Source organism: Physeter macrocephalus, chromosome 16, assembly GCF_002837175.3.
Source record: "Physeter macrocephalus isolate SW-GA chromosome 16, ASM283717v5, whole genome shotgun sequence".
In the NCBI taxonomy this organism is placed as follows: domain Eukaryota; kingdom Metazoa; phylum Chordata; class Mammalia; order Artiodactyla; family Physeteridae; genus Physeter; species Physeter macrocephalus.
The window spans coordinates 55,746,511-55,771,438 of NC_041229.1; the positions used below are offsets into that span (position 1 = coordinate 55,746,511).

At 38.2% G+C, this 24,928-nt stretch overlaps 1 protein-coding gene across 1 annotated transcript in view; it reads left to right on the plus strand.

Annotated features, from left to right (window-relative positions):
• Positions 1 to 17,505, plus strand: part of GDPD4 (glycerophosphodiester phosphodiesterase domain containing 4) — a 135,132-nt gene extending 117,627 nt beyond the window's left edge. The window contains exons 14-18 of the mRNA XM_024131598.1: positions 338 to 390; positions 2,250 to 2,398; positions 11,160 to 11,291; positions 16,745 to 16,853; positions 17,000 to 17,505. Coding sequence (XP_023987366.1) covers positions 338 to 390; positions 2,250 to 2,398; positions 11,160 to 11,291; positions 16,745 to 16,853; positions 17,000 to 17,505 — 949 coding nt within the window. The remainder of the gene's footprint in view (positions 1 to 337; positions 391 to 2,249; positions 2,399 to 11,159; positions 11,292 to 16,744; positions 16,854 to 16,999) is intronic.
• Positions 17,506 to 24,928: the final 7,423 nt, after the last annotated feature.

The following is a 24,928-nucleotide window of genomic DNA, read 5'->3' on the forward strand; positions in this document are numbered from 1 at the left end:
TGGGAAAATCACTGCCCCTTTCCAGACTGTAGTCTTTTTATCTGCCCAAGAAAATGACATTTGAGAATTCTTGAGGGAAAATGCTTCAAGATTGCAAGGTTCAGGGTGAGAGAGGGGACATCTGGTAGAAGAATTTTAGCTAGAAGAGACCATGGTTGTTTAGACATCATCATGCCCTTCATTTCCTCATTTGAGTTCTCCTTTAAAGGGGGAAACTACAAACCCTCTGCTTAAGGTAGAATTTGACTGGATAATGTTCTTTTCTGGCCACTGCCTTGAATTATGGCCTATTTTGGAAGAGGTCTATGAGGCTCATGGATAGTCTGCTTCCTTCCAGGTGGAGAGAGAGCCAAAAAGAAAAATTACTCAAGAGCACTGGCATTCACACAGGTAAATCAGAGGCCTAGCCCACTCTCTTAATTCCTACCCATTGCCTCCAGGATACAGGGCCTGCCTTTAATGTTTTCGACAAGAGTTGAAAGAGTGGGGACCAGTGAGAAGTTGGGACAAAGAGGCTGGGCACAGATTCTGGAGGGCCCTTGGCATCAGGATTCATTGTGGACTTTATCCTCTAAACAATGAGACTCCTTGGAAGATTTTGAACACGGGTATTTTTTGTTCACTTGTTGATATATTCATTCATCACGTAGTTATTGAGTACCTACTTTGTGCCAGGCATTGTGAGAGAGACTGAAGTAACTGAAAGCCATCTATGTAGGGTGACACAAGAGAACAGAGGTTCTGGCCCACAGAGAGCAGTGACAAAGCAGGCAAAGGCATAGCAATTTATACCATTAGGCTAGGCACCTAGGTCCAGGACAGAGAAGGTGCCATGCTTATCAGGGCTGAGTGTGCTTTATGTGGCTTCAGCTGTGGGTGATGTATATTGGAAGGTGGAGGGAGAAAACTGTGGAGGGGGAATGCTGGAATAGAGTCTAGGCTCTGCATATAAGCAATCAGGAGATGGCAAATGAATTTCAAACAAGGGAGCTTGTGTAGACTTCTGAGTAAAGGGATGGAATAGCAGAATAACTTATTATTCAGCAGAATAACTCAGAGGCTAAGTGAGATAGGTCCAGTAAGGGAATGGAAGCTAGAGTTTATTATTCAGGTGGTTGTGGGTATAATCCCACAGCTAGTTACTGGTTTGGGAAGCCAGTGCAATGTCAAAGGGAAAACCAGTTAGGAAGCAGAGGACTGTGCAGTACCAGATACAGTTTCCTCCCATAGCTCTTGGAGCCTTAAGTAAAGTTGTTACAGTCACAAAATCATGAATTAATTTAATTTCTTGTGGACAATGGTGAAGATCATGAGATGCCATGTACCAGCTGGCAGAGGGTTAAACTCATACATTACTTAGAGTTGCAGCAATGGATCCAAAGGGACCATGAAAAAATAAGTTCAGAAATTTGAATAAATTAAATGAAAGGAAATGGACTTTAATTCTGTGAAACTGAAGGTTTAAACCAAGCTCACTCAAATCTCTTAAGGGACAGAGAGATCTCAAATAACGCTGAGTTACATGGATTTTTAGATCACCCTGCTGGCTGTTAAGAAGTGTGAAGGCTATGTTCCAGCTCCCTTATGATTTTTAATAGTTTTATTAGTAAACTAAGGCTGCCATAACAAAATACCATGGACTGGGTGGCTAAAACACAGAAATTGATTTTTGCACAGTTCTGGAGGCTAGAGGTGCAAGATCAATGTGTCAGCAGGTTTGGTTTCTACTGAGGCCTCTCTCCTTGGCTTTCAGATAGTCACTTTCTTCTGTGTCCTGACACAGCCTTTCTTCTGTGCACACACCTCTACCCACCCCTGCCCCGTGTCTCTCTGTGTGTCCAAATTTTCTCTACTCTAGTCAGACTGGATCAGGGCCAACCCAATAGCCTCGTTTTAATCACCTCTTTAAAGGCCCAGTTTCCATATACAGTCAGATTTTGAGGTACTGGAGGTTATGGCTTCAACATATGAATGTGGGACACACAATTTAGCCCATAACAGTAATCCAGTGAAGAAATGAAAAGAATATGGGAATGTTGAGGAAAGCATGAACGGAGAGAAGTTTTAAAGGAAAGCTCAAAGAGCTGTTTAAATTGGGATAAAGGACATGGCTATAATGCCTTAGAAAAGTACTCAGTTAACTTGACCCCCAACTTCCAACTGTGTTGAATGATGATAAGAAAGTAAGGTAAGTAGGAAATAAATGAAGAATTTTTCCTGTTTTTAAGATTTTTTAGTTGCCCAATTAGGGAAACCAATTTTGCCTGAACTAAGTAAATGCATGAGAAGGCTGTTTGAGTACCTCCAAGAGATACCTAGAAGGGGTGGGCCAAGTTTGGAATCAGGCAAGGAACAGGAAGACTGGAAAGAAGCCGAAACCACAGTCCAGATCAATTCAGTTTGGGGAGAATAGAGCCTTGAACACTAAGCATAGTGTCACATCTTGCACCATGACCATCTCCAAGATGAGCATGTACTGCTGCACCTACTGCTGCCACTGGAGTGCTTTATCACCTCTATAGCTTTAGGATATATTTTTCAGATCTTTAAAAAAGTTGATCCTTTGTCTTCTGTCTCATATAGTTTCTTATGAAAAATCTTCCAAAACGATCTTCCATTAAAAAAAAAATCATTGTTCCTTTACTTGTATATGTCCTTTTTCTCTGGCTACTTTTTAAGATTGTTTCTCTTATTACTGGTTTTCAGTAATTTGATTATAGTTTATCTTGTTGTATATGAGTGTGTATATAAGTGAGTGAGTGAGTGAGTGTGTTTGTGTGTGTGTGCGTCCATCCTGCTTGGAGTTTTTTGAGCTCCTTAGATCAGTCAGAGTATAATTTTTATCAAACTGGATAAATTTTCAGTCTTTATTTTTCAAATTTTTTTTGCCTCTACCTTCTTTCTGGGTTTCCAATTACATAGGTGTTAGACAGTTTCATTATATCCTATAAGTGACTGAAACTCTTTTCATGTTTATTTTTAGCCTATTTAATTTCTTTGTTTCATTTTGGATAGATTCTATTACCATATGTATTAGTTTTTTATTGCTATAGAAAAAATTACCACAAATTTAGCAGCTCAATACAACACAAATTTATCATCTCACAGTTTGTGTGGGTCAGGGGTGGAGGCATGGGTTTGTTGGGTCCTCTGCATAGAGTCTCTCCAGGCTAACATTGAGGTGTTGGCCTGGGCAGCAATCTCTTCTGAGACTTAGAGTCTCCAAGATCACTGGTTGTTGGCAGAATTTAGTTCCTTACAGGAACTGAAATGTCCCTTTTTTTGTGATCACTGTTGACTGGGTTCTGATTTGAGTTTAGAAACCATATCCAGTCCTAGCCATTTGGCCCACTCACAATGTGGCAGATTTTTCTTCAATGCCAGCAAGAGAATCTCTCTTTATAGTAGATGGATTCAGAGAGAAAAGGACAAAGGAGGCAAAATAACAGACAAAACAAATAGAAGACAAGTTGAAACATGGTCATCATTAATTCAACCATTTAATTAATTACATTAATATAAATGGATCAAATACTCAAGTCAAGAGTAGAGATTGTCAGACTAGATAGAAAAAAGCAAGACCCAACCATATGCTGTCTACAAAAGAAATACTTCAAATACAAAGGTACAAATAGATTACAAAGTGAAAGGATGGGACAATGATATGCCATGCAAACAATAAACATAAAAATATTTTCTGAAAAAAAATAAACTTCAAAACATGGAACATTACTGGAAACAGATAGATTTCATAATGATGAAAAGGTCAGTATATCAGGAAGGCATTATAGTTATAACTCTGTTTTCAGTTAATAACAGAGTTTCAAAACATGTTAAACAACAACTGAGAGATCATAGTTGGAGATTTTAACATTCTTTACTCAGTACTTGAAAGAACAATTAAACACAAAAAATAAAACAAGAAAGAATATAGAAGTCTGAACAACACTTTCAGCCACCTTGACCTAATTGACATATAACATTTTACCCAACAACTGCAGAATATACAATATTTTCAAGTGTACCTGGCATATTTCCCCAAATAGACTACATGACAATCTATACAACAGCCTGGGAGAGACAGCTGATTTACCTAATACATAGAAAGAAACAGAGAATTAGGCAAAATGAGGAGAGAGAGGAATATGGTTTAATCAAACGAACAAGACAAAAACCTCAGAAAAACAACTAAATGAAACTGAGATAAGCAATCTATCTGATAGACTTTAATGTAATGGTCATAAATATGCTCATTAAACTCAGGAGAGGAAAGGATGAACATACTGAGAACTTTCACAATGAGATAAAAAATATAAGATAGTACCAAACAGAAGTTATGACTGAATTGAAAAAATACACTAGCAGCTTCTACAGCAGAGTAGATGAGGTAGAAAAACTAATGAGCAAGCTAAAAGATAGAATGGTGGAACTCCTCCAGACAGAGCAGCAAAATGAAGAAAGAATTTTAAAAAGTGAAGATATCATATGGAACCTTTTGGAAAACGTCATGTGGAATAACATTTGCATTATATGGGTCTCAGAAGGAGAAGAGAGAGAGAAAGGGCCAGAAAAATTATTTGAAGAAATAGTGACTAAAAAATTTCCTAATCTGGGGAAGGAAACAGATATCTGGGTTCAGGAAGCCCAGAGAGCTCCAAATAAGATGAACCCAAAGAGACACACATATGACACATTACAATTAAAGTGGTAAAAGTTAAGGATAAAGAGGGAATCCTTAAAGCAGCAAGAGAATAATAACTTGAGGCAATAAAGGAGTGGTGGGACATATTCAAAGTGCTGAAAGGAAAAAAATCATCCCACCAAGAACTCTCTACCCAGCAAGTTTATCATTCAGAAATGAAGGAGAGATTAAAAGTTTCCAAGATAAGCAAAAGCTAAAGGAGTTTATCACCACTACACTGATTCTATATGAAATATTAAAGGGACTTCTTTAAACTGAAAAGAAATGGCACTAACTGATAATAAGAAAACATACAAAAATTAAAATCTCACTGGAAAATGTAAATATATAATAAAGGTAGGGGATCAATCACTTATAAAGCAAGCATGAAGGTTAAAAGACAAAAGTAGTAAAAATAACTAAAATTGCAATAATTAGTTAAGGAATGCGTAAAATTAAAAAGTGTGAAAGGTGCCATCAATAGATGAATTTCAGAAGACTGAAATCTTACAGAGTATGTTCTGTGACCACAGCAAAATTAAATTAGAAACAAACATGAATAAGATATCTAGATAAGCCTCTAGATGCTGGAAATTAACGTATTTCTTAACACCCCGTTGATCAAGGAATAAATCACAAGGGAAGTTGGAAAATATTTCAAACTAAAGGATAACGCATATACAACAACAGAATTTGTGGGGTACAGCTAAAGCAGGACTTAGGGGGAAATTTCTAACTTTAAATGTTAGAGGGAAGATTGGTTTAATATTGATTAATTTTCTACCTTAAGAATCTAGAAAAAGAAAAGTAAATTTTTCTCTAAGTAAAAGGAAGGAAACACTAAAGACAGCAGGAATCAACGAAATAGAAAAGATACAAACATAGAGAAAATGAAAAGTTGGTTCTTGAAAAGATAAATAAAATTGATAAACTTTTAGCGAGAGTTTGATTGCCAATATGATAAATGATGAATGAAAGAGGAAATATTACTCCAGATCCTAGACATAAAAAGGAATATTATGAACATTTTTATGCCATTATATTTGACAACTTGAAGTAGAGAAATTCTTTGAAATACAAAACTGACTAGTATTGAGAGAAGATACATAAATTTGTAATAGCCTACTATCTGTTGGAGTCAAATTTGTATATCAAAAACTTCACCATAACGAAAAGTCCAGGGCCAAAGAGTTTCACTGGTTGATCAAATATTTAAGAAATAAAAAGGAAGGAAGGAAGGAAATCCCATACCAACTCAGAAAAAAGAAGAGGAAGGAACACTTCCCAGCTGATTCTCTGAGCAATAAACTCCCAGCAATAAACTCATAAAACCTGACAAAGATGTTACAAGTACTAAATATACAGATCAATATCATTCATGAACTTAGACAAAAATCCTGAACAAAATATTAGCAAATTGAATCTATCAGTATATAAAAAGGATAATGCATCATGAGTAAGTGGGGTTTATCCCAACAGTGTAAGATAAATATGTCATTTGAAAATTAATCATTATAATCCACCATATTAACAAAATAAAGTAGAAAAAGCATATTTGACAGAAATCAACACCCATTTATGATCAAAGCTCTGGGCAAACTAGGAATAGAATGAGACTTCCTCAATCTGATGGAAAATATTTACAGAAAACCTACAGCCAGTATCATTTTATTTATTTATTTATTTATTTATTTATTTATTTATTTATTTATTTATTTATTTATTTTTAGCCAGTATCATTTTAATGGTGAAACAATGAATATTTTCCCTCTAAGATCAGAAATAAAACAAGGGGAGCCTGATCAAGATGGTGGAATAGAAAGATGGGGAGCTCACCTCCTTCCACAAATACATCAAAAATACATTTACATGTGGAACAGTTCTCACAGAATACTTGCTGAATGCTGGCAGAAGATCTCATAAAACCAAAATTGCAAAAAGGATCACCACATAACTGGGTAGGAGGAAAGAAAAAAAATGGAATTGGGATGGGACCTGTGCCCTGGGAGGGAGCTGTGAAAGAGGAAATGTTCCTTCACATTGGGAAGCACTTTCACTGGTGGGGATATCAGGTAGAACAGAAAGAGCTCCAGAGGCTTGGAGGAGAATGCAGCAGCCAGTTTGCAGCAGGCAGAACAGAGAAAGACCAGACCAGCACAGAGGGTCTGGCCACCTCCCTGCACTCCCTAGCCTGAGACACATGTTTGCTGGTGTGTGGGGGGTGCTGAGTGCTGAAGCTTGGGATTCAGAAGACAGACCCAGAGAGAAGATGGATTGGCTGCATGGAGACAGCCTGAAGGGGCTGGATCGTGGTCCAAGCTGCAACTGGGGGTGTGTGCAGGAAGGAACCCAGGTCCACCATTGAAGCCCCATTGTTAACATGCATGCTCAAAGGGAGGGGTGAGGCTCACCATAGCAGCCTCATTCTCAGCGTGCTCACAGAAGGCAGGGCTCTGCCACTGAAGCCCCACTGTTAATGTGCACGAAGGGAGGGATGGGCCCCGCCATAGCAGCTTTACTCAACATGCTCACAACAGGAGTGGCTCCATCTCTATGAGCTCTGGGAGCACGCAAGCCCTGGCCGGTTGCCCATAAGTGGAGGTGGGGTTGAAATTCCAGCTGATCCCCAGAGGCTGAGCGACTTCAGAAGCAGGACTGAAATCTGAGTGTGCAGTGGTTGTGCAACCCAGGGACTTATGCGACACATGTAGCTATGTAAACTCAGTTTGTCTGGGATATTCAAGCAGATTACTGGTGTTCCTGTGGCTGGGGCGGGTCCGGCGATTGTGGCTGCAGGCTTTGCCGTGCAAGCACACTGAGGCGAGGCCAAGGTTTGGACTGACTCAGTAGCTCCCATGGTGGGTCCAGGTGCGTGATTGTGGCAGTCTCGGTGCCTGACTTCAGTGGTTCTGTGCCAACAGATCTGCGCTAGAGGTTTTGTGAGTACAGTGCCTGAGGGACACCCGGGCTGATTGCCTGAATTCCCATGGTTGAGTCCGGGCTGAGGGCAGTGCCAAAAACAGTGTATGGGTGACAGGTGACACCACAGAGTGCACTTCCCAGTACAGTAAGTCCCCTACATACGAACGAGTTCCGTTCCGAGAGTGCGTTCGTTAAGTCCAATTTGTTCATAAGTCCAACAAAGTTAGCCTAGGAAACCAACTAACACAGTCGGCTATATAGCACTATACTGTAATAGGTTTATAATAACTTTTCACACAAATAATACATAAAAAACAAACAAGGGCTTCCCTGGTGGCTCAGTGGTTAAGAATCCGCCTGCCAATGCAGGGGACACAGGTTCGAGCCCTGGTCCAGGAAGATCCCACGTGCCGCGGAGCAATTAAGCCCGTGCACCACAACTACTGAGCCTGCACTCTAGAGCCTACGAGCCACAACTACTGAAGCCCGCGTGCCTAGAGCCTGTTTTCTGAAAAAAAGAGAAGCCACCACAATGAGAAGCCCGTGCACCACAATGAAGAGTAGCCCCCACTTGCTGCAACTAGAGAAAGCCCATACACAGCAACGAAGACCCAACACAGCCAAAAATAAATAAAATAAATACATTTATCAAAAAAAAAATTTATCAAAAAAAAGACTGTCTAACCTTTACAAAAAAACCACAAAAATAAACATTTTAAATCTTACAGTGCAGTACCTTGAAAAGTACAGTAGTACAGCACAACAGCTGGCATACAGGGGCTGGCATCACATGAACAGGCAAGAAGAGTTACTGACTGCAGGAGGGAAAGGAGGTGGGAGATGGTAGAGCTGAAGGATCCTCAGCAATAGGAGATGGAGGGCAAGCTGTAATTTCACTGATGCCTGACATTGATGGCACAGGTTCTAGTTCATTGCTGGATTCAATTCTGTCTACCCTCTTGAAAAACGACCCAGTGATGTCTGGGTAGTAGCTGTTTTTTTCTTGTCATAGATGACACGGTAGCACTGGATTGCATTCTGAACGGCTGCTGCAACCTTTGAGTACTGTTATACATTTTGGTCCTGTGCCTCAAAAACTAACAGTGCCTCCTCAAATAAAGAAAATCCCTTTGCCATTTCCTGCGTCATGAATCTCTTGTTCTTCAGTTACTTCTTCTTCCTCTTGTCTGTCTTCGTCCTTTCTCTGGGCCTCCAATTCCATCAGGTCATCATTAGTAAGCTCCTCGTGTTACACAGCAAGGAGTTCAGTGAAGTCGTCCTCTTGCAGATCTAGTGCCAGCTTCTTGCTGAGGGTCACTAAGTTGCTGAAGACTTCTTTGAACTCCTCATCCACCTTCTCAAATCCATGAAAATTGTGAACAAACTGTGGGCAAAGGTTCTTCCATACCCCATTCATGGTGATGGCCATAACCTCACGCCCAGCAAAGTCAATGTTTTTTGTGAGCTTGTAGATGTTATAGTCCTTTCAAAATTGTCACAAGTTTGTTCCTGATTTGTCACTCACTTTTACTGCCTGACGAAAAGTGTGACATAAATAATATTTCTTGAAAGTCGCTGTAACTCCCTGGTCCATAGGTTGGATGAGCAATGTAGTATTTGGTGGCAGAGGCACTACTTTGGGATGAAAGTTGTCCGTGAATGGGGGGTGGCCTGGAGCATTGTCCAGCAGCAAAATAATGTTGACATCCTTCTCCAAGCAATATTTCTCTACCTCTGGGATAAAGTGATGGAAAAACCAGTCCTAGAAAATGGTCATGTAACCCAGGCTTTGGGGTTACTCTTCCACACAACAGGAGGAGAGCCCTTGGCTATGTTGTAAGGGCTCCTGAGTTCTCTGAATGATAAACTAAGAGGGGCTTCAGCTTCAGAGTTCCAGAAGTATTGCTACCCAACAACAGAGTTAGCCTATCCTTTGCTGCTTTATAGCCTGGCATCAACTTTTCCTCCTTACTGATGTAACTTCGGCCTGGCATCCTCTTCCAGTAGTCTTGTCTCATCTACATTAAAAACTTGCTCAGGGGGCTTCCCTGATGGCGCAATGGTTAAGAATCCACCTGCCAATGCAGGAGACATGGGTTTGAGCCCTGATCCGGGAAGATCCCACATGCCGCAGAGCAATGAAGCCTGTGCACCACAACTACTGAGCCTGCACTCTAGAGCCTGCGAGCCACAGCTACTGAGCCTGCATGCCTAGAGCCCATGCTCCACAACAAGAGAAGCCACCGCAATGAGAAGCCCATGCACTGTAACGAAGAGTAGCCCCCACTTGCCGCAACTAAAGAAAGCCCGAGCACAGCAACGAAGACCAAACACAGCCAAAAATAGAAAAACAAATACCGTATGCATCCAAAAATAAAATAATTTAAAAAAAAACTTGCTCGGGTAAATACATGCCTTCATCAATAATTTCTCAAAGCATTTCAGGAAATTCCCGGGCAGCTACTGTATCTGCATTCACTGCCTTGCCACTTACTTTTACACTGTGAAGTTTGGCTCTAGCCTTGAACCAATGAAACCAGCCATGGCTGGCACCCTCTGATTCTTCACCATGTTTCTTCTTCAAGTCTTCATAAAAAGGCTTTTAGCTTTCTCTTGAATCAGCATTAAGCTGAAGGGGACTCGACGCTAATGCTGATCCTGCATCCACAGACTGAGAAGTTTCTCCATCTCCTCCATCTTTTCCACGCTTCTTTAATATTATTGTTGACATCATCAGCACAGTAGACTTCACATGTTCCGTGATCTTGTTCTTGTTCTTTAGAATCATGCTGATGGTTGAATGACTCATGTTATAAGAACAAGGACGTCTACCATCTTTTCGCCTCACTCCACTCTCTCAATTATTTTCACTTTTGTTTCCATCTTTATCACTTGACACTTCTTAGCAGTGTGAGCTACATCACTGCTGCATTTATGCTTGCTTCCGGACATCCTGGGCTTGAAATAAAGATACTGTACTACTATACTCTATACAGTACTGTACAGTAAAGTACACAAAACCACAACCACTTGTAGAGGATGCACGAACATGACAATATACACCAGACGCATGAGCTAACTTATGTGATTGGACATGAAAATGCATGTTTGCATCTTTGAAAGTTTGCAACTTGAAGGTTTGTGTGTAGGGGACTTAATGTACACAGCTCCTGCGGAGGAATACTCAGTGGATCCTCTCCCAGAAGGAGCACTCCAGCCCCACCTACCTCACGCTGCAGTTCAGAAACGGATATGAGGGTGTCTTCTCCAACAACTGGGGAGCAGACCCTGTGCCCAACAGGGCTGTGACAACTAAAGAGCAAGGAGGAGGCCCTGCTCAACATCCCTTGCAGGCTCTGGTCACCACAACAATAATCACACTCTCTATTAAGGGGATAACAGCCAGCAAACACTGAGGAAAGATGAGGCAGGCATCCATACTGAAAACAGCCCTCACACCAAAAATATTAGACTCATGGAGGCAACAAAGGGACACTCCCACATAAAAACAGCCATTTAAAACCACAGTACATAACTGTTTCTCTGAAACTCATAGGGTCAGAAAAATATGAGTAAAATGAAGAAGGAGAGGAACGACTCGCAATTAAACAATCAAGAAAATTCGCCTGAAAGATCAAACAATGAAGTAGATGTCTCCAGTTTACCAGATCCCAAGTTCAAAAAGGAGGTAATAAAAATACTGAAGGAATTAAGAAGGCCTATCGATAGAAATGCAGATTACTGTAAAAAGAAACTATAAAGAGGAGCCAGTTAAAATTAGAAAACTCATTTACCAAGACAAAAGCTGAGCAAAGGGCAATAAATAGCAAACTAAATAATGCAGAAGCATGAATAAATGATCTGGAAGATAGAACAATGGAAATCACCCAATCGGAACAGCAGACAAAAGAGACAAATTTTTTTAAAAAAGTAAGCAATATATGAGATCTATGGGATAATGTAAAAGGTGCCAATCTACATGTAATAGGAATCCCAAAAGGAGAAGAAAGAGAAAGGGGAATCAAAAATGTATATGAAGAAATTGTGGCTGAAAATGTCCCAAACCTAAAGAAGGAAACACATATCCAGGTACAGGAAGCACAGAACATCCCAAACAAGATGAACTCAAACAGACCTACACCAAGACATATTATAATTAAAATTGCAAAAGTTAAAGAGAAGATTCTAAAGGCAGCAAGAGAAAAAGAGTTAATTACAAGGGAACTCCCCACAAGGCTATCAGCTGATTTCTCTATAGAAACATTGCAGACCAAGAAGAGAGTGGCAAGATATATTTGAAGTCCTGAAAGGGAAAAACCTGTAACCTAGGATACTCTACCCAGATTATCATTTAGAATAGAAAGAGAGAAAGAATTTCTAAGATGAGGAAAAACTAAAAGAATACAGCAATACTAAACTTATTCTAAAAGAAATATTGAAAGGTTTTCTCTAAATAGAAAAGAAGCAAGAATCTACCTGAAAGAGAAAATAACATTTGGAAAGTAAATCACTTAAGCCAGTACACAGGTTAAAAAAAAAATTGGGAAAGTGATGATAACTACAATGAACAGCAAAAGGATAAAATGAAGATGTAAAAGAGGACATCAAAATCATTAAAAGTGGGGGAGGAGAGTACAAAAATGTAGATTTTTAAAAACTATGTTTCAGCCTATGTAGACTACCAGTAAAGCAAGTAGATATACAAATGGGTTAACATACTTGAAAAACAGTGTAACTACCAATAAAAAGTATACAATAGATTCATAAAAACCAAAAAGAAGAGAACATAAGCGTAGTACAAAAGAAAACCACCAAACTGCAAGAGGAAAAACAAAAGAAAAAGAAATGAACAAAGAAGAAATACAAAATCAACTGGAAAACAAGATTTAAAATGGAAATAAATACATATCTATCAATAATTAGCTTAAATGTCAATGGACTAAACGCTCCAATCAACAGAGACTGGCAGATTGGATAAAAAACAAGAGCATGTAATATGCTGCCTACAAGAGACCTACTTTAGGGTGAAGGACACATATGGATTGAAAGTGAGGGGATGGAAAAAGATATTTCATGCAAACAGAAGTGATAAGAAAGTGGGGGTAGCAATACCCATATCAGACAAAATAGACTTTAAAACAAAGACCATAAAGAAAGATAATGAAGGACACTATAATAATAAAAGGATCAATACACTAAGAGGATATTAAACTCGTTAATATATATACACCTAATATAGGAGCACCAAAATACATAAGACAAATACTAACAGACATAAAGGGAGAAGTTGATGAGAATAAAATAATAGTAGAAGACTTTAACACCCCACTCACATCAATGGACAGATCTTCCAGACAGAAAATCAGTAAGCAACAGAGATCTTAAATGATAAAATAGAAAAGTTAAACAATTGATATTTTCAGGACATTACATCCAAAAAAACCAGAATACACATTCTTTTCGAGTGCACATGGAACATTCTCTAGGATTTACAACATACTAGGGCAAAAAACAAGCCTCAACGATTTTAAGAGGATAAAAATTATTTCAAGCATCTTTTCTGACCACAATGGCATGAAAATAGAAATCAACCACAGAAAAAGAAATGAGAAAAAACAATTACATGGAGACTAAACAACATGCTACTGAAAAACCAATGGGTCAACAATGAAATCAAAGAAGAATTTTTAAAATACCTTGAGGCAAATGACAATGAAAACACAACTATTCAAAATCTGTGGGATGCAGCAAAAGCAGTTCTTAGAGGTAAATTCATAGCAATACAGGCCTTCTTCAAAAAACAAGACAACTCAAATAAACAATCTTATCTACCACCTAAAAGAATTAGAAAAAGAGAAAATAAAACCTAAAGTCAGCATAAGGAAGGAAATAATAAAGATCAGAGAGGAAATGAATAGAATAGAGATTTTAAAATAATAGAAAAAAATCAATAAAACCAACAACTGTTTTTTTTTGAAAGGGTAAACAAAATCGACAGACCTCTAGCCAGACTCACCAAGAAGAAAAAAGAGAGGCCCCAAATAAACAAAATAAAAAATGAAAGGATCAATAATAACCAATACAGCAGAAATACAAAAAATAAAATAAGAGAATACTATGAAAAATTACATGCCAAAAAATTGGACAACCTACAAGAAATGGACAAGTTTCTAGAAACAGACAACCCACCAAAACTGTATCAACATGACATACACAGTTTGAACAGACTGATCACTAGAAGTGAAACAGAATCTGTAATTTTAAAAACTCCCTGCAAACAAAAGCCCAGGACCTGATGGCTTCACTGGGGAATTCTAGCAAACATACAATGAAAAACTTATATCAATCCTTCTCAAACTCTTCCAAAAGGGAACACTCCCCAAGTCATTCTATTAAGCCACCATCACCCTGACACCAAAACTGGACAAAGACACTACCAAAAAAGAAAATTACAGGCCAATATCTTTGATGGATATAGATGCAAAAATTCTCAAGAAAATATTAGCAAACCAAATCCAACAGCACATAGAAAATCATACACAGTGACCAAGTTGCATTCGTCCCATGGGCACAAGGATGGTTCAACCTATGCAAATCAATTAATGTGATACAGCACATCAACAAAAGAAAAGTAAAAAAAAACATGATCATCTCAGTAGATGCAGAAAAATCATTTGACAAAATTCAACATCCATTCATGATAAAAAAAACTCTTACCAAAGTGGGTATAGAGGAAATATATCTCAACATAATAAAAGCCATTTATGACAAATCCACAGCCAACACAATACTCAATGGTGAAAAGCTGAAAGCCTTCCCACTAAAATCTAGAACAAGACAAGGATGCCCACTCTCACCACTTCCATTCAACATAGTATTGCAAATCTTAGCCACAGCAATCAGGTAAGAAAAAGAAAAATAGGTTTCCAAATTGGAAGAGAACAGGTAAAATGGTCATTCTATGCAGATGACATGATACTATATATAGAAAACCCTAAAGACCACACAAAAACTACTAGAACTGATAAACGAATTCAGCAAGGTAGGAGGACACAGGATTTACATACAGTAATCTGTTGGATTTCTTTATACTAACAATGAAATATGAGAAAGGGAAAGTAAAAAAACAATTTCTTTTAAAATTGCATTAAAAAAACAAAAAAATCTTAGGAATAAACCTGACCAAGGAGGCAAAAGGCTTATATGCTGACAAGTGTAAAACATTAATAAAAGAAATCAAAGAGGATTCAAAGAAATGGAAAGATTTTCCCATGATCTTGGATTGGAAGAATTAATATTGTTAAAATGGCCATACTACCCAAAGCAGTCTACAGATTTAATGTGATCTCTGTCAAATTACCCATGACATTTTTCACAGAACTAGAACAAATAATCCTCAAATTTATATGGAACTATAAAAGACCCAGAATCATCAAAGCAATCCTGAGGAAAAAGAACAAAGTCAGAGGCATAACCCTCCCAGACTTCAGACAATACTACAAAGCTACAGTAATCGAAACAGCATGGTATTGGCATAAAAACAGAGATATGGATCAATAGAACAGAATAGAGAGCCCAGAAATAAACCCCCACACCTGTGATCAATTACTGTTTGACAAAGGAAGCAACAGTATACAATGGAGAAAAGATAGTCTCTTCAGCAAGTGGTGTTGGGAAAGCTGGACAGCCACATGTAAATCAATGAAGTTAGAACACATCCTCTCACCATATGCAAAAATAAACTCAAAATGGCTTAAAGACTTAAATGTAAGATATGACACCATAAAACTTCTAGAAGAGAATGTAGGCAAAACATTCTCTGACATAAATCATACCAATATTTTGTTAGGTTAGTCTCCCAAGGCAAAGAAATAAAAGCAAAAATAAACAAATGGGACCTAATCAAACTTATAAGCTTTTGCATAGCAAAGGAAACCATAAACAAAATGAAAAGGTGCCCTACAGGCAGGCTGGGAGAAAATATTTGCAAAATATGCAACCAACAAGGGCTTAATTTTCAAAATATACAAACAGTGCATACAACTCAATAACAAAAAAAGAACAACCCAATGCAAAAATGGGCAGAAGACCTAAATAGACATTTCTCCAAAGAAGACATGCAGATGGCCAATAGACATATGAAAAGATGCTCAACATCACTTATTATTAGAGAAACGCAAATCAAAACTACAACAGGGTACCACCTCACACTGGTCAGAATGTCCATCATTAAAAAGTCTGCAAATAACAAATGCTAGAGAGGGTGTTGAGAGAAGGGAACCCTCTTGCTCTGCTGGTGGGAATGTAAATTGATACAGCCACTATGGAGAATAATATGGAGTTTCCTTAAAAAACTAAAGGTAGAATTACCATGTGACCCAGCAATCCCATTACTGGGCATATATCTGGACAAAACTCTAAATTGAAAAGATACATGCACCACAGTGTTTATAGCAGCACAATTTACAATAGCCAAGACATGGGAGCAATTTAAATGTTCACTGACAGACGAATGGATAAACATATGATATATAAATATATATATATGATGTGATATACAATGGACTACTACTCAACCATTAAAAAGAATGAAATAATGCCATTTGCAGCAACATGGTTGGACCTAGAGATTATCATACGAAGTCAGAAATGATATCATTTATATATGGAATCTAAAATATGAAACAAATGAACGTATTTATGAAACAGAAACAGACTCACAGACATAGAAAACAAAATTATGGTTACCGAAGGGGAAAGGGAGGGGGTGGGGGAAGGATACATTAGTAGTTTGGGATTAGCAGATACAAACTACTATATATAAAATAGATAAACAACAAGGTCCTACTGTATAGCACAGGGAAATATATTCAATATCCTTTAATAAACCATCATGGAAAAGAATATGAAAAGAATATATATAACTGAATCTCTTTGCTGTACAGCAGAAACTAACACAACATTGTAAGTCAACTATATTTCAATTTAAAAGGTAATAAAACAAGGATATCTGCTCTCACCACTTCTTTTTGGCCTTGTGTTGGAGATCCTAGCCAGTTCAGTAAGATAAGTAATAGGCATAAAAGAAGAAATAAAACTCCTGATTTGAGTTTATGATTATTTACATTAAAAATTCTAAAGAGTCAAACAAAAAACCTACTAGAACTAAAAAGTGAGTTGAGAAGTGTCTCTCTTAAACTCCAGCACCTTGATGAATTGAGGACCATAGGAAAGTCTGCCCAAAGCCTGGGTAGGGAGAGAACTAGGGGGAATGAACCTGAGATGGTAAGTGAGAGGCTGACATTTTAAAGATGGCTACAGTTTTACCATGTGACCGGCAAAGATTGGAGAAGTGACATCTGAGGAATCTGTGTTTTTGTCTTTTCTATCCCACAGAATCTCAGAGTATAAGCCTCCGAACTGGAAAAAGTGAGAATCAAGAACCTTCACATATATCCATAGATCCTCCCACCCGAGTTATGGAAATCCCTTGGATTCAAGCAGCCCTCTACCCAACTTTAACCAAGAGTGTAAGGAAACACCCAAACTCTAGCTGTTTTTCAATAGTCCCCATGAAGAAAGCCAGCAAACCAGAGCAAGTCAGCAAAACCATCAAGACACCAATGCCTGGCAAGGATGACGTTAGACAACTGGTGCCCACCATGAAGGCCTTTGAACCCACCCAAGCACCCATCTGGGAGTCGACCAGAGAGACCCCCTTGCAAACTTCATTGTCTGCCATAGAGACGAATGAAACAATTTCCTCCGTAGACATCCCTCATCCTGAAAAACAAATTGAAAAGCCCCCCAGTATTGAATCTTCAGAAGAATCCTCTTTTATGTTTTCCACCACATCCAGCCTGTCCTTCTTCTCCTTAGGGCTGTCTTCAAAGAAGGATTAGCCACGACTTGCCCACTTCTTCCTCTTCCTCTCTGTGCCTGAGGGTAGTGATGGTGTGGAGGGGTCAAGAAAGGAGTGCAGAAGAGCCACTAAGGCTCTCAGGAAAACCATTCTGGTCTAGTCTTTCTATAGAGTGCATCTCAAGGGGAGAGGCAAGGGAAAAATAGTTGTTTTAGTCTTGGAGTTGGAGCTGGTTGTTCTCTGTGTGTTAACAGGTTTTATCTCATCTGTGGTGAGCATCAGCATGTAAATAAAGGCAACCTCTCAGGAACTCAGAAGGTAAATGGTGTATTCTTTGGACCCCTCTGTGGTCATTCAGGGTGACAAAGACTAGGGGATGAGTGCCAAAGTGATGCCATCCTGAGTCAGAGAATGAGAGGTGGCATGGGCTTGAGTTGGCAGCAAAGATCTCATCCCACACACAAATTGTTATCCAGCATGAAGTGGGGATAACATTTGTTGTTGGCTGATTCCCCAGTGTGGTGATGGGCATAATCCCATGCCCACTCAATGATTCTAGCCTTGAGTAAAAATCAGAGCCACAGGTGTCTAGAGCTTAATCAACCTGGAGCATCTGAAAGAAGAAATGCCTGGGATATACCAAGTGCAAGAAATGGTGCAATGGGATAAAAATGGACTATTTTAAAATATGTTATTAGTCAAACCCAGGCATAAGCTCTAGAACCTTGTCTTCTTGAATGACACTAAGAATAGGATTTTGCCACTCCCTCAGATAAGATTTAATCTAGTATGCATAATCTAGTCAGCATTATCACATCAAGATTATCAATTTATTATCAAGTCAAGTTAAATCTAATCATTTATACATATAAATAACTAAATAATTATTTAAGTTAAGAAAGTTTAAGACCTATTACCAGGCAGAAAATCATTAATTGCCAAATGAACTCATTCAGACAGTGATATTTCTTGGAATCCAGAAAAAAAGTGACATGTTTTGGGATTGGAAGAAGCCTGGGAGGAATTAGAACTGGAATTTGAAGATTGGGTAGGATTTGGAAAAGGAGAGGAACAGAGAGTTCACGTTAAGTAGGATAGACAATATTAATCAAACAAAACTTTAATAGCAATCTTTTTTTGTTTGTTTTTTTAAAACTTGTGATAAGATATACATAACATAAAATTTATCTTTATTACTACTTTTAAGTATACGGTTCAGTGGCATTAAGTACATTCACATTGTTGTGCTGTGCAACCACCAGTGGAATTTTTTTCTTTCAGCTTTCTTTTGCTTTCCATTTGCATGGGATATCTTTTTCCAATCCTTCGCTTTCAGTCTGTGTATGTCCTTAAAGTTGAAGTGAGTCTCTTGCAGGCAGCATATAGTTGGGTCTTGTTTTTTATACATTCAGTCACTGTATGTCTTTTGATTAGAAAATTTAGTCCAGTTACATTTAAAGCAATTATTGATAGGTATGGGCTTTTATCATTTAGTTGTTTTCTGGATGTTTTTTAATTCTTTTGTCCTTTCTTCTTCTGTCTTTGTCTTTGTAATTTGATGATTTTCTGTAGTGGCATGCTTAGATTCCTATCTCTTTATCTTTTGTGTACCTAGTGTAGGTTTTTCCTTTGTGGTTACCATGAGGTTTACATAAAACATATTTATAACAGTGTATTTTAAGTTGATGATAACAAATTTGAACACATGCTAAAGCTTTGCATTTTTACTCTCCCACCAATGATCTATGTTTTTGATGTCACAGTTTAACCTCTTGTGTGTATCTGAAACCGTGCACCTCAGGTTGGGACTTGAATTCATGTGGCCAGGACTCACACCTGGTCAAAACCCACAGTCTTTTAACTGAGATCACACACCTGGTTTCAGGACTTAATGAAGCTCAGGTTCTTGAGGTCTCATTGCAGAAGAATTCAGTGAGAGACAAAGTGATAGGTAAGAAGTGGATTTATTTAGAGAGAAACACACTCCACAGACAGAGTGTGGGCCATCTCAATAGGCGAGAGCGGCCCCAAAATATGGTTAGTTTTTATGGGCTGGGTAAGATCATAGGATTATTCCAACTATTTTGGGGGAAGGGGTGGGGATTTCCAGGAACTGGGCCACTGCCCACTTTTTGGTCTTTGATGGTTGGCCTCAGAACTGTCATGGTGCTGGTGGGTGTGTCATTTAGCTTGCTGATGTGTTATGATGAGGCTAAAGGTCTAGTGGAAGTCAACATGTTGACTAGTGGAAGCCATCTTGGGCCTATTTGGTTCTAATCAGTTTATGTCGTGTCCTCAGGCTATGCCATTCTTTTAAATTTTGTGCCCTGCCCCTTTCCCTCCTGTTTCATATCCATTAACAAAATATTGTAGTTATTTTTTTACTACTTTTGTCTTTTATCCTTCACACTAGATATATAACTGATTAACACGTCACCATTACAACATTAAATTATTTCCAGATTTAACTGTATATTTACCTTAACTTGTGAGATTTACACTTTTATATATTTTCCTGTTATTAATTAGTGCCCCTTTGCTTCAGCCTAAAGAAATCCCTTTAACATCTCTTGTAAGGCCAGTCTAGTGGTGCTGAACTCTTTCATCTTTCACCTTTTGCTTGTCTGGAAAACTCTTTAGCTTTCCTTCAATAATGAAGGATTGATTACTCAAGTGGGTATAGTATTCTTTGTCAGCAGTTTCTTTTCCCCCAGCACTTTGAATATATTGTGGTACTCCCTTTCGGCCTGCAAGGTTTCTGGTGAAAAATCTGCTGATTGCCTTATGGGGGTTCCCTTTTACATAACAAGTTGTTTTCTTTTGCTGTCTTTAAGATTCTCTCCTTGTCTTTAACTTTGGACAGTTAATTATAATGTGTCTTGTCCAGTGTCTCCATTCATCTTAATTGGATCTCTCTGAACTTCCCAGATCTAAATGTCTGTTTTCTTCCCCAGGTTAGGGAAGTTTTCAGCTATTATTTTTTCAAAGAAGTTTTCTGCTTCTTTCACTGTCTCTTTTACTTCTGGAACCTCTATACTGTGCGTATTGTTCCTCTTGATATGGCCCAATAAGTCCGTTAAGCTATCTTCACTATTTTTCATTCTTTTTGTTTCTCTGATTGGATGAATTCTACTGTCCTGTCTTCAAGTTCATTGATCCTTTCTTCTGTTTATCTAGTCTGCTGTTGAATCTTTCAGTTTAGTTATTATATTTTTCCACTCTGTGGTTTCTAATGGGTACTTTCTTATATTTTCTGTTCCTTTGTTGAAATTCTCTCTTTGTTCATGCCTTGTTCTCCTGATCTGGTGATCATCTTTATGATCATTATTTTGAACTCTTTATCAGATAAACCACTTATCTCCTTTTCACTAAGGTCTTGTTCTTTCATTTGGAAGATATTCCTCTATTTCTTCTTTTTCCTTGACTCTATGTTGGTTTCTATGCATTAAATAAAAGAGTTACCTCTCCCAGTCTTGAAGGAGTGGTGTGGTGTAGGAGCTGAACTTTATCTGTCAACACTGCCCTAGTTCTTTCTTGTCGCTTACACATTTGTCGTTGTCTAAACAGACTTCTTTGTTCTTAGTGGCCCCAGAAGTTGAGGGAATTCCAGGATCTGTCAATATCCCAAAGGGGAGGACCTTAGCACCTAGACGGAGGCTGATTAGAAGCAGACCCTCAGGCAAAAGCTTTTAAAGTATGCAAATATACTACTTTCAGGGGAAGACTGGGAATTGCGGGTTTCTGTCTGTTCCCTTTGCACTGAGTCCTGGGGGGATTGGCAGTTGTGAACTCTTTCTTTCTTTGCTACCATCCCATTGAACCTGTGAATACAAGCTCTACTGGCCACCAGAATCAGGCTGTTGTGGGATATGTCCTTTGGGTGGCAGCCACAAAAGGCTGGTCACCAGATGTGTGCACAAGCTCTTCTTAGAGAAACGAATGATGTGAGGCAGAGCAGAGGGAAAGAGTAAAGATGGCAATCACTGGTCTACCTGTCATCTGGAGAGGATTGCAGGCCCCTAGATGTGTGTTAAATCAGAAGCTTGCCCCTCTGGCTGCAACTTTTAAGATAAGCAAATAGGCCTGAGAGTTTCTGTTTGCTGCCTCTGCCTTGTGATCTGGGGGGATAGCCAGTTAAGAACTGTTCCTCTGTTATAGTCCTGTGGGACCTGTGAACATAAGCACCACTGGCCACCAGAGACAGGTGATCAGTGGGCATGCACTGGGCAGCAGCTGCAAAAACCGAGGTGCCAGACATATGCACGAACTCCTTTCTGGGAGATACTCATGACCTGGAGAGAGACAGAGGGAGAGCATGAAGATGGTGCCCATTGGCCTCTATGGACTCTGGAGAGTGTTACAGGTGGTCCCTAGATATGTGTTAAATTTGAAGTCTGCCCTTCTGGCCACATCTATTAAGATAAGCAAGTAGATTTTCTTCATGGAAAGACTGGTTGTGTTTTAGTTGCTGCCTCTTCACTGGGCTCTGGGCGTTAGCCATGGTGAGTATGTATGAGCCCTTTAAGAACTGGACCTGAGGATATGGGGAGGGGGAAGGGTAAGCTGTGACGAAGTGAGAGAGTGGCATGGACATATATACACTACCAAATGTAAAATAGATAGCTAGAGGGAAGCAGCCGCATAGCACAGGGAGATCAGCCCTGTGCTTTGTGACCACCTAGAGGGGTGGGATAGGGAGGGTGGGAGGGAGGGAGACGCAAGAGGGAAGAGATATGGGAACATATGTATATGTATAACTGATTCACTTTGTTGTAAAGCAGAAACTAACACACCATTGTAAAACAGTTATACTCCAATAAAGATGTTAAAAAAAATAAAATAAAATTCAAAAAAACAAAAAAGAACTGTCTCTTAGTTCACTAGAGTGTTTTGGGTTTGGTAGACACAGACCCCTTGGCTTTCAAAACTAGATATTTTAGGGACCTATATCTCAGGTAGAAGTCTTAAAAGTTGGGGCATCAGATATGGGGTCCAAATCCTTTGCTCCTCATGGAAAAGCTGGGAATTGTGAGTTCTTTCCTGGTTATGTGTTGCTGTGCTAGGGGTGATGTTTATGGTGCAATTGTGTCTCAACCTCTCCCCCCCAATTTGATGTGGTTTTTTTTCTTATTTGCTCCATATGTATGAGTATCTCGGCTACTTTCCCATGTGTAATATTATTCAACCTTAAAAAGAAGGAAATCATGACATTTGTAACACCATAAATGAACCTGGAGCACATTATGCTAAGTGAAGTAATCCAGATACAGAAAGACAAATACCCCATGATCTCATTTATACGTGGAATTTAAAATAGTCAAACTCATAGAAGCAGAGAGTCAAATGGTGATTGCTAAGAGGAGGGAGAAATGGAGGTATATTGGTCAAATGGTTCAAAGTTTCAATTTTATCAGATGCATAATTTCTGGAGATCTAACATACAGCGATGTGACTGTAGTTAACTATACTGAATATATACTGGAAATTTACTAAGAGGGTAAATCTCAAGTGTTTTCACAACAAAAAAAGAAGTAAAGAAAAGGGTAACTATTTGAGGTGATTTCATATGAGATTAATTAGCTTGATTGTGGTGATTCTTTCACAATATATATGTATATAAAAATCAAGTTGTATACCTTAAATATATAAATTTTTCTTTGTCAACTATACCTCAATAAAACTGGAAAAAACCCTAGACACTCTTTATCCATTAAACAATAACTCTCATTTCTCCCCTCCTCACAGTCTCTGGCAACCACTATTCTATTACATTTGGTTTCTATGATTTTGATTACTCTAAGTACTTCATATGAGTGGAATCATACAGTATTTGTCCTATTGTGACTGGCTTACTTTGCTTAGCATGATGTCTTTAAGGTTCATCCCTGTCGTAACGTGTTAGAATTTTCTTCCTTTTTAAGACTGAATAGTACTCCATTGTATGTGTATACCATGTTTTGTTTATTTATTCATCAATTGATAGACATCTGGGTTGTTTCCATCTTTTGGTTATTGTGAATAATGCTGCTATAAACATGGGTACACAAATACCTATTCATATCTTTGCTTTTAATTCTTTTGAGTATATTCTTTTGAGTGTTTTGTCATGAAGATTTCCCCCTATGTTTTCTTCTAAGAGTTTTATAGTTTTAGCACATACCTTTAGGTCTTTGATTCATTTTGAGTTCATTTTCATATATGGTATAAAGTAAGGGTCCAAATTCATTCTTTTGCATGAGGATATCCAGTTTTCCCAGTATCACTTGTTGAAATGATTGCCCTTTTCCCATTGAATGGTCTTGTTACCCTTGCCTAAAATAAATTGACCATATTTCTGGGCTCTTTGTCCTATTCCATTGGTCTATATGTCTGTATTTATGACAGTATCACACTGTTTTGATTACTGTAGCTTTGTGGTAAGATTTAAAATCAGGAGAAGTGTATTTCCTCCAAATTTTTTCTTCTTTTTCAAGATTGTTTGGCTTTCCAGGTTCCCTTGCAATTCATATGAATTTTAATATTAAAAAATGCCATTGGGAACTTGATGGAGATTGCATTGAATCTGTAGTGTAGTCTGGGTAGTATTGTCATTTCAATAATATTAAGTCTTCCAATCCATGAACATGATGTATATTTCCATTTATTTATATTTTCTTTAATTTCTTTCAGCAGGGTTTTTTGGTAGTTTTCAGTGTTCAAGACTTTCATTTCTTTTTGGTTCTATTGTAAGTGGATTTTAAAAAATTTTCCTTTTTGGATTGCTCGTTACAAGTTCTCTCAAATCCGTTTTTATTATTTTCTTCATTTGTTTTATTTTCTTGAATTTGGACATTGCTATTCTCTATGCCACTTACTCAACTTATATTCTTTATATTCCTTGCAAGTAGTCTTTGTCTTTTTCTTCATTTTCATTCAGTCCTGTCAGTTTCTGTTTCACATCTTTCTATTGCTTTACAATATCCTCTCTGAGTTTTTTCATTTTTGCTTCATGGTACTCTTTCGGATATGTAGTTGCTTGTTTAAAAATTTTATTTACTTCATGTTGGAGTTTTACTTTGCTTCATGGCATAATTTTTTTGTATGCATTTTCTTTCCTAGAAGTTATGATTATTATTTTCTGTTAATTCTCACAGTGTCCCTGTAAAAATACATCAGTGTAATTTTTTTTGTTCATAATAGAATATATTGAACTTCATGGACCAGTTAGTAGGGCAATTCTATAATGTGATAGAAGAGAATCTTGGATACTTTCCACTTTTCTTAGTTCTAGAGCTCCTTCTCTTGTTGCTCAAATTATAAACAGTTTCTTTAATGTATAGTGACCTTTTGGGAAACAGTTTTCCCATGATCTTTCTATTCTAGCTTTTTGCAATAGCATCCCTAATGTCAGGTTCCTCCTTACTTTTCTTTAGAAACTGGCTGCTGCCTCCATAGGATGCCACCACCTTCCAATATGCCTCCCT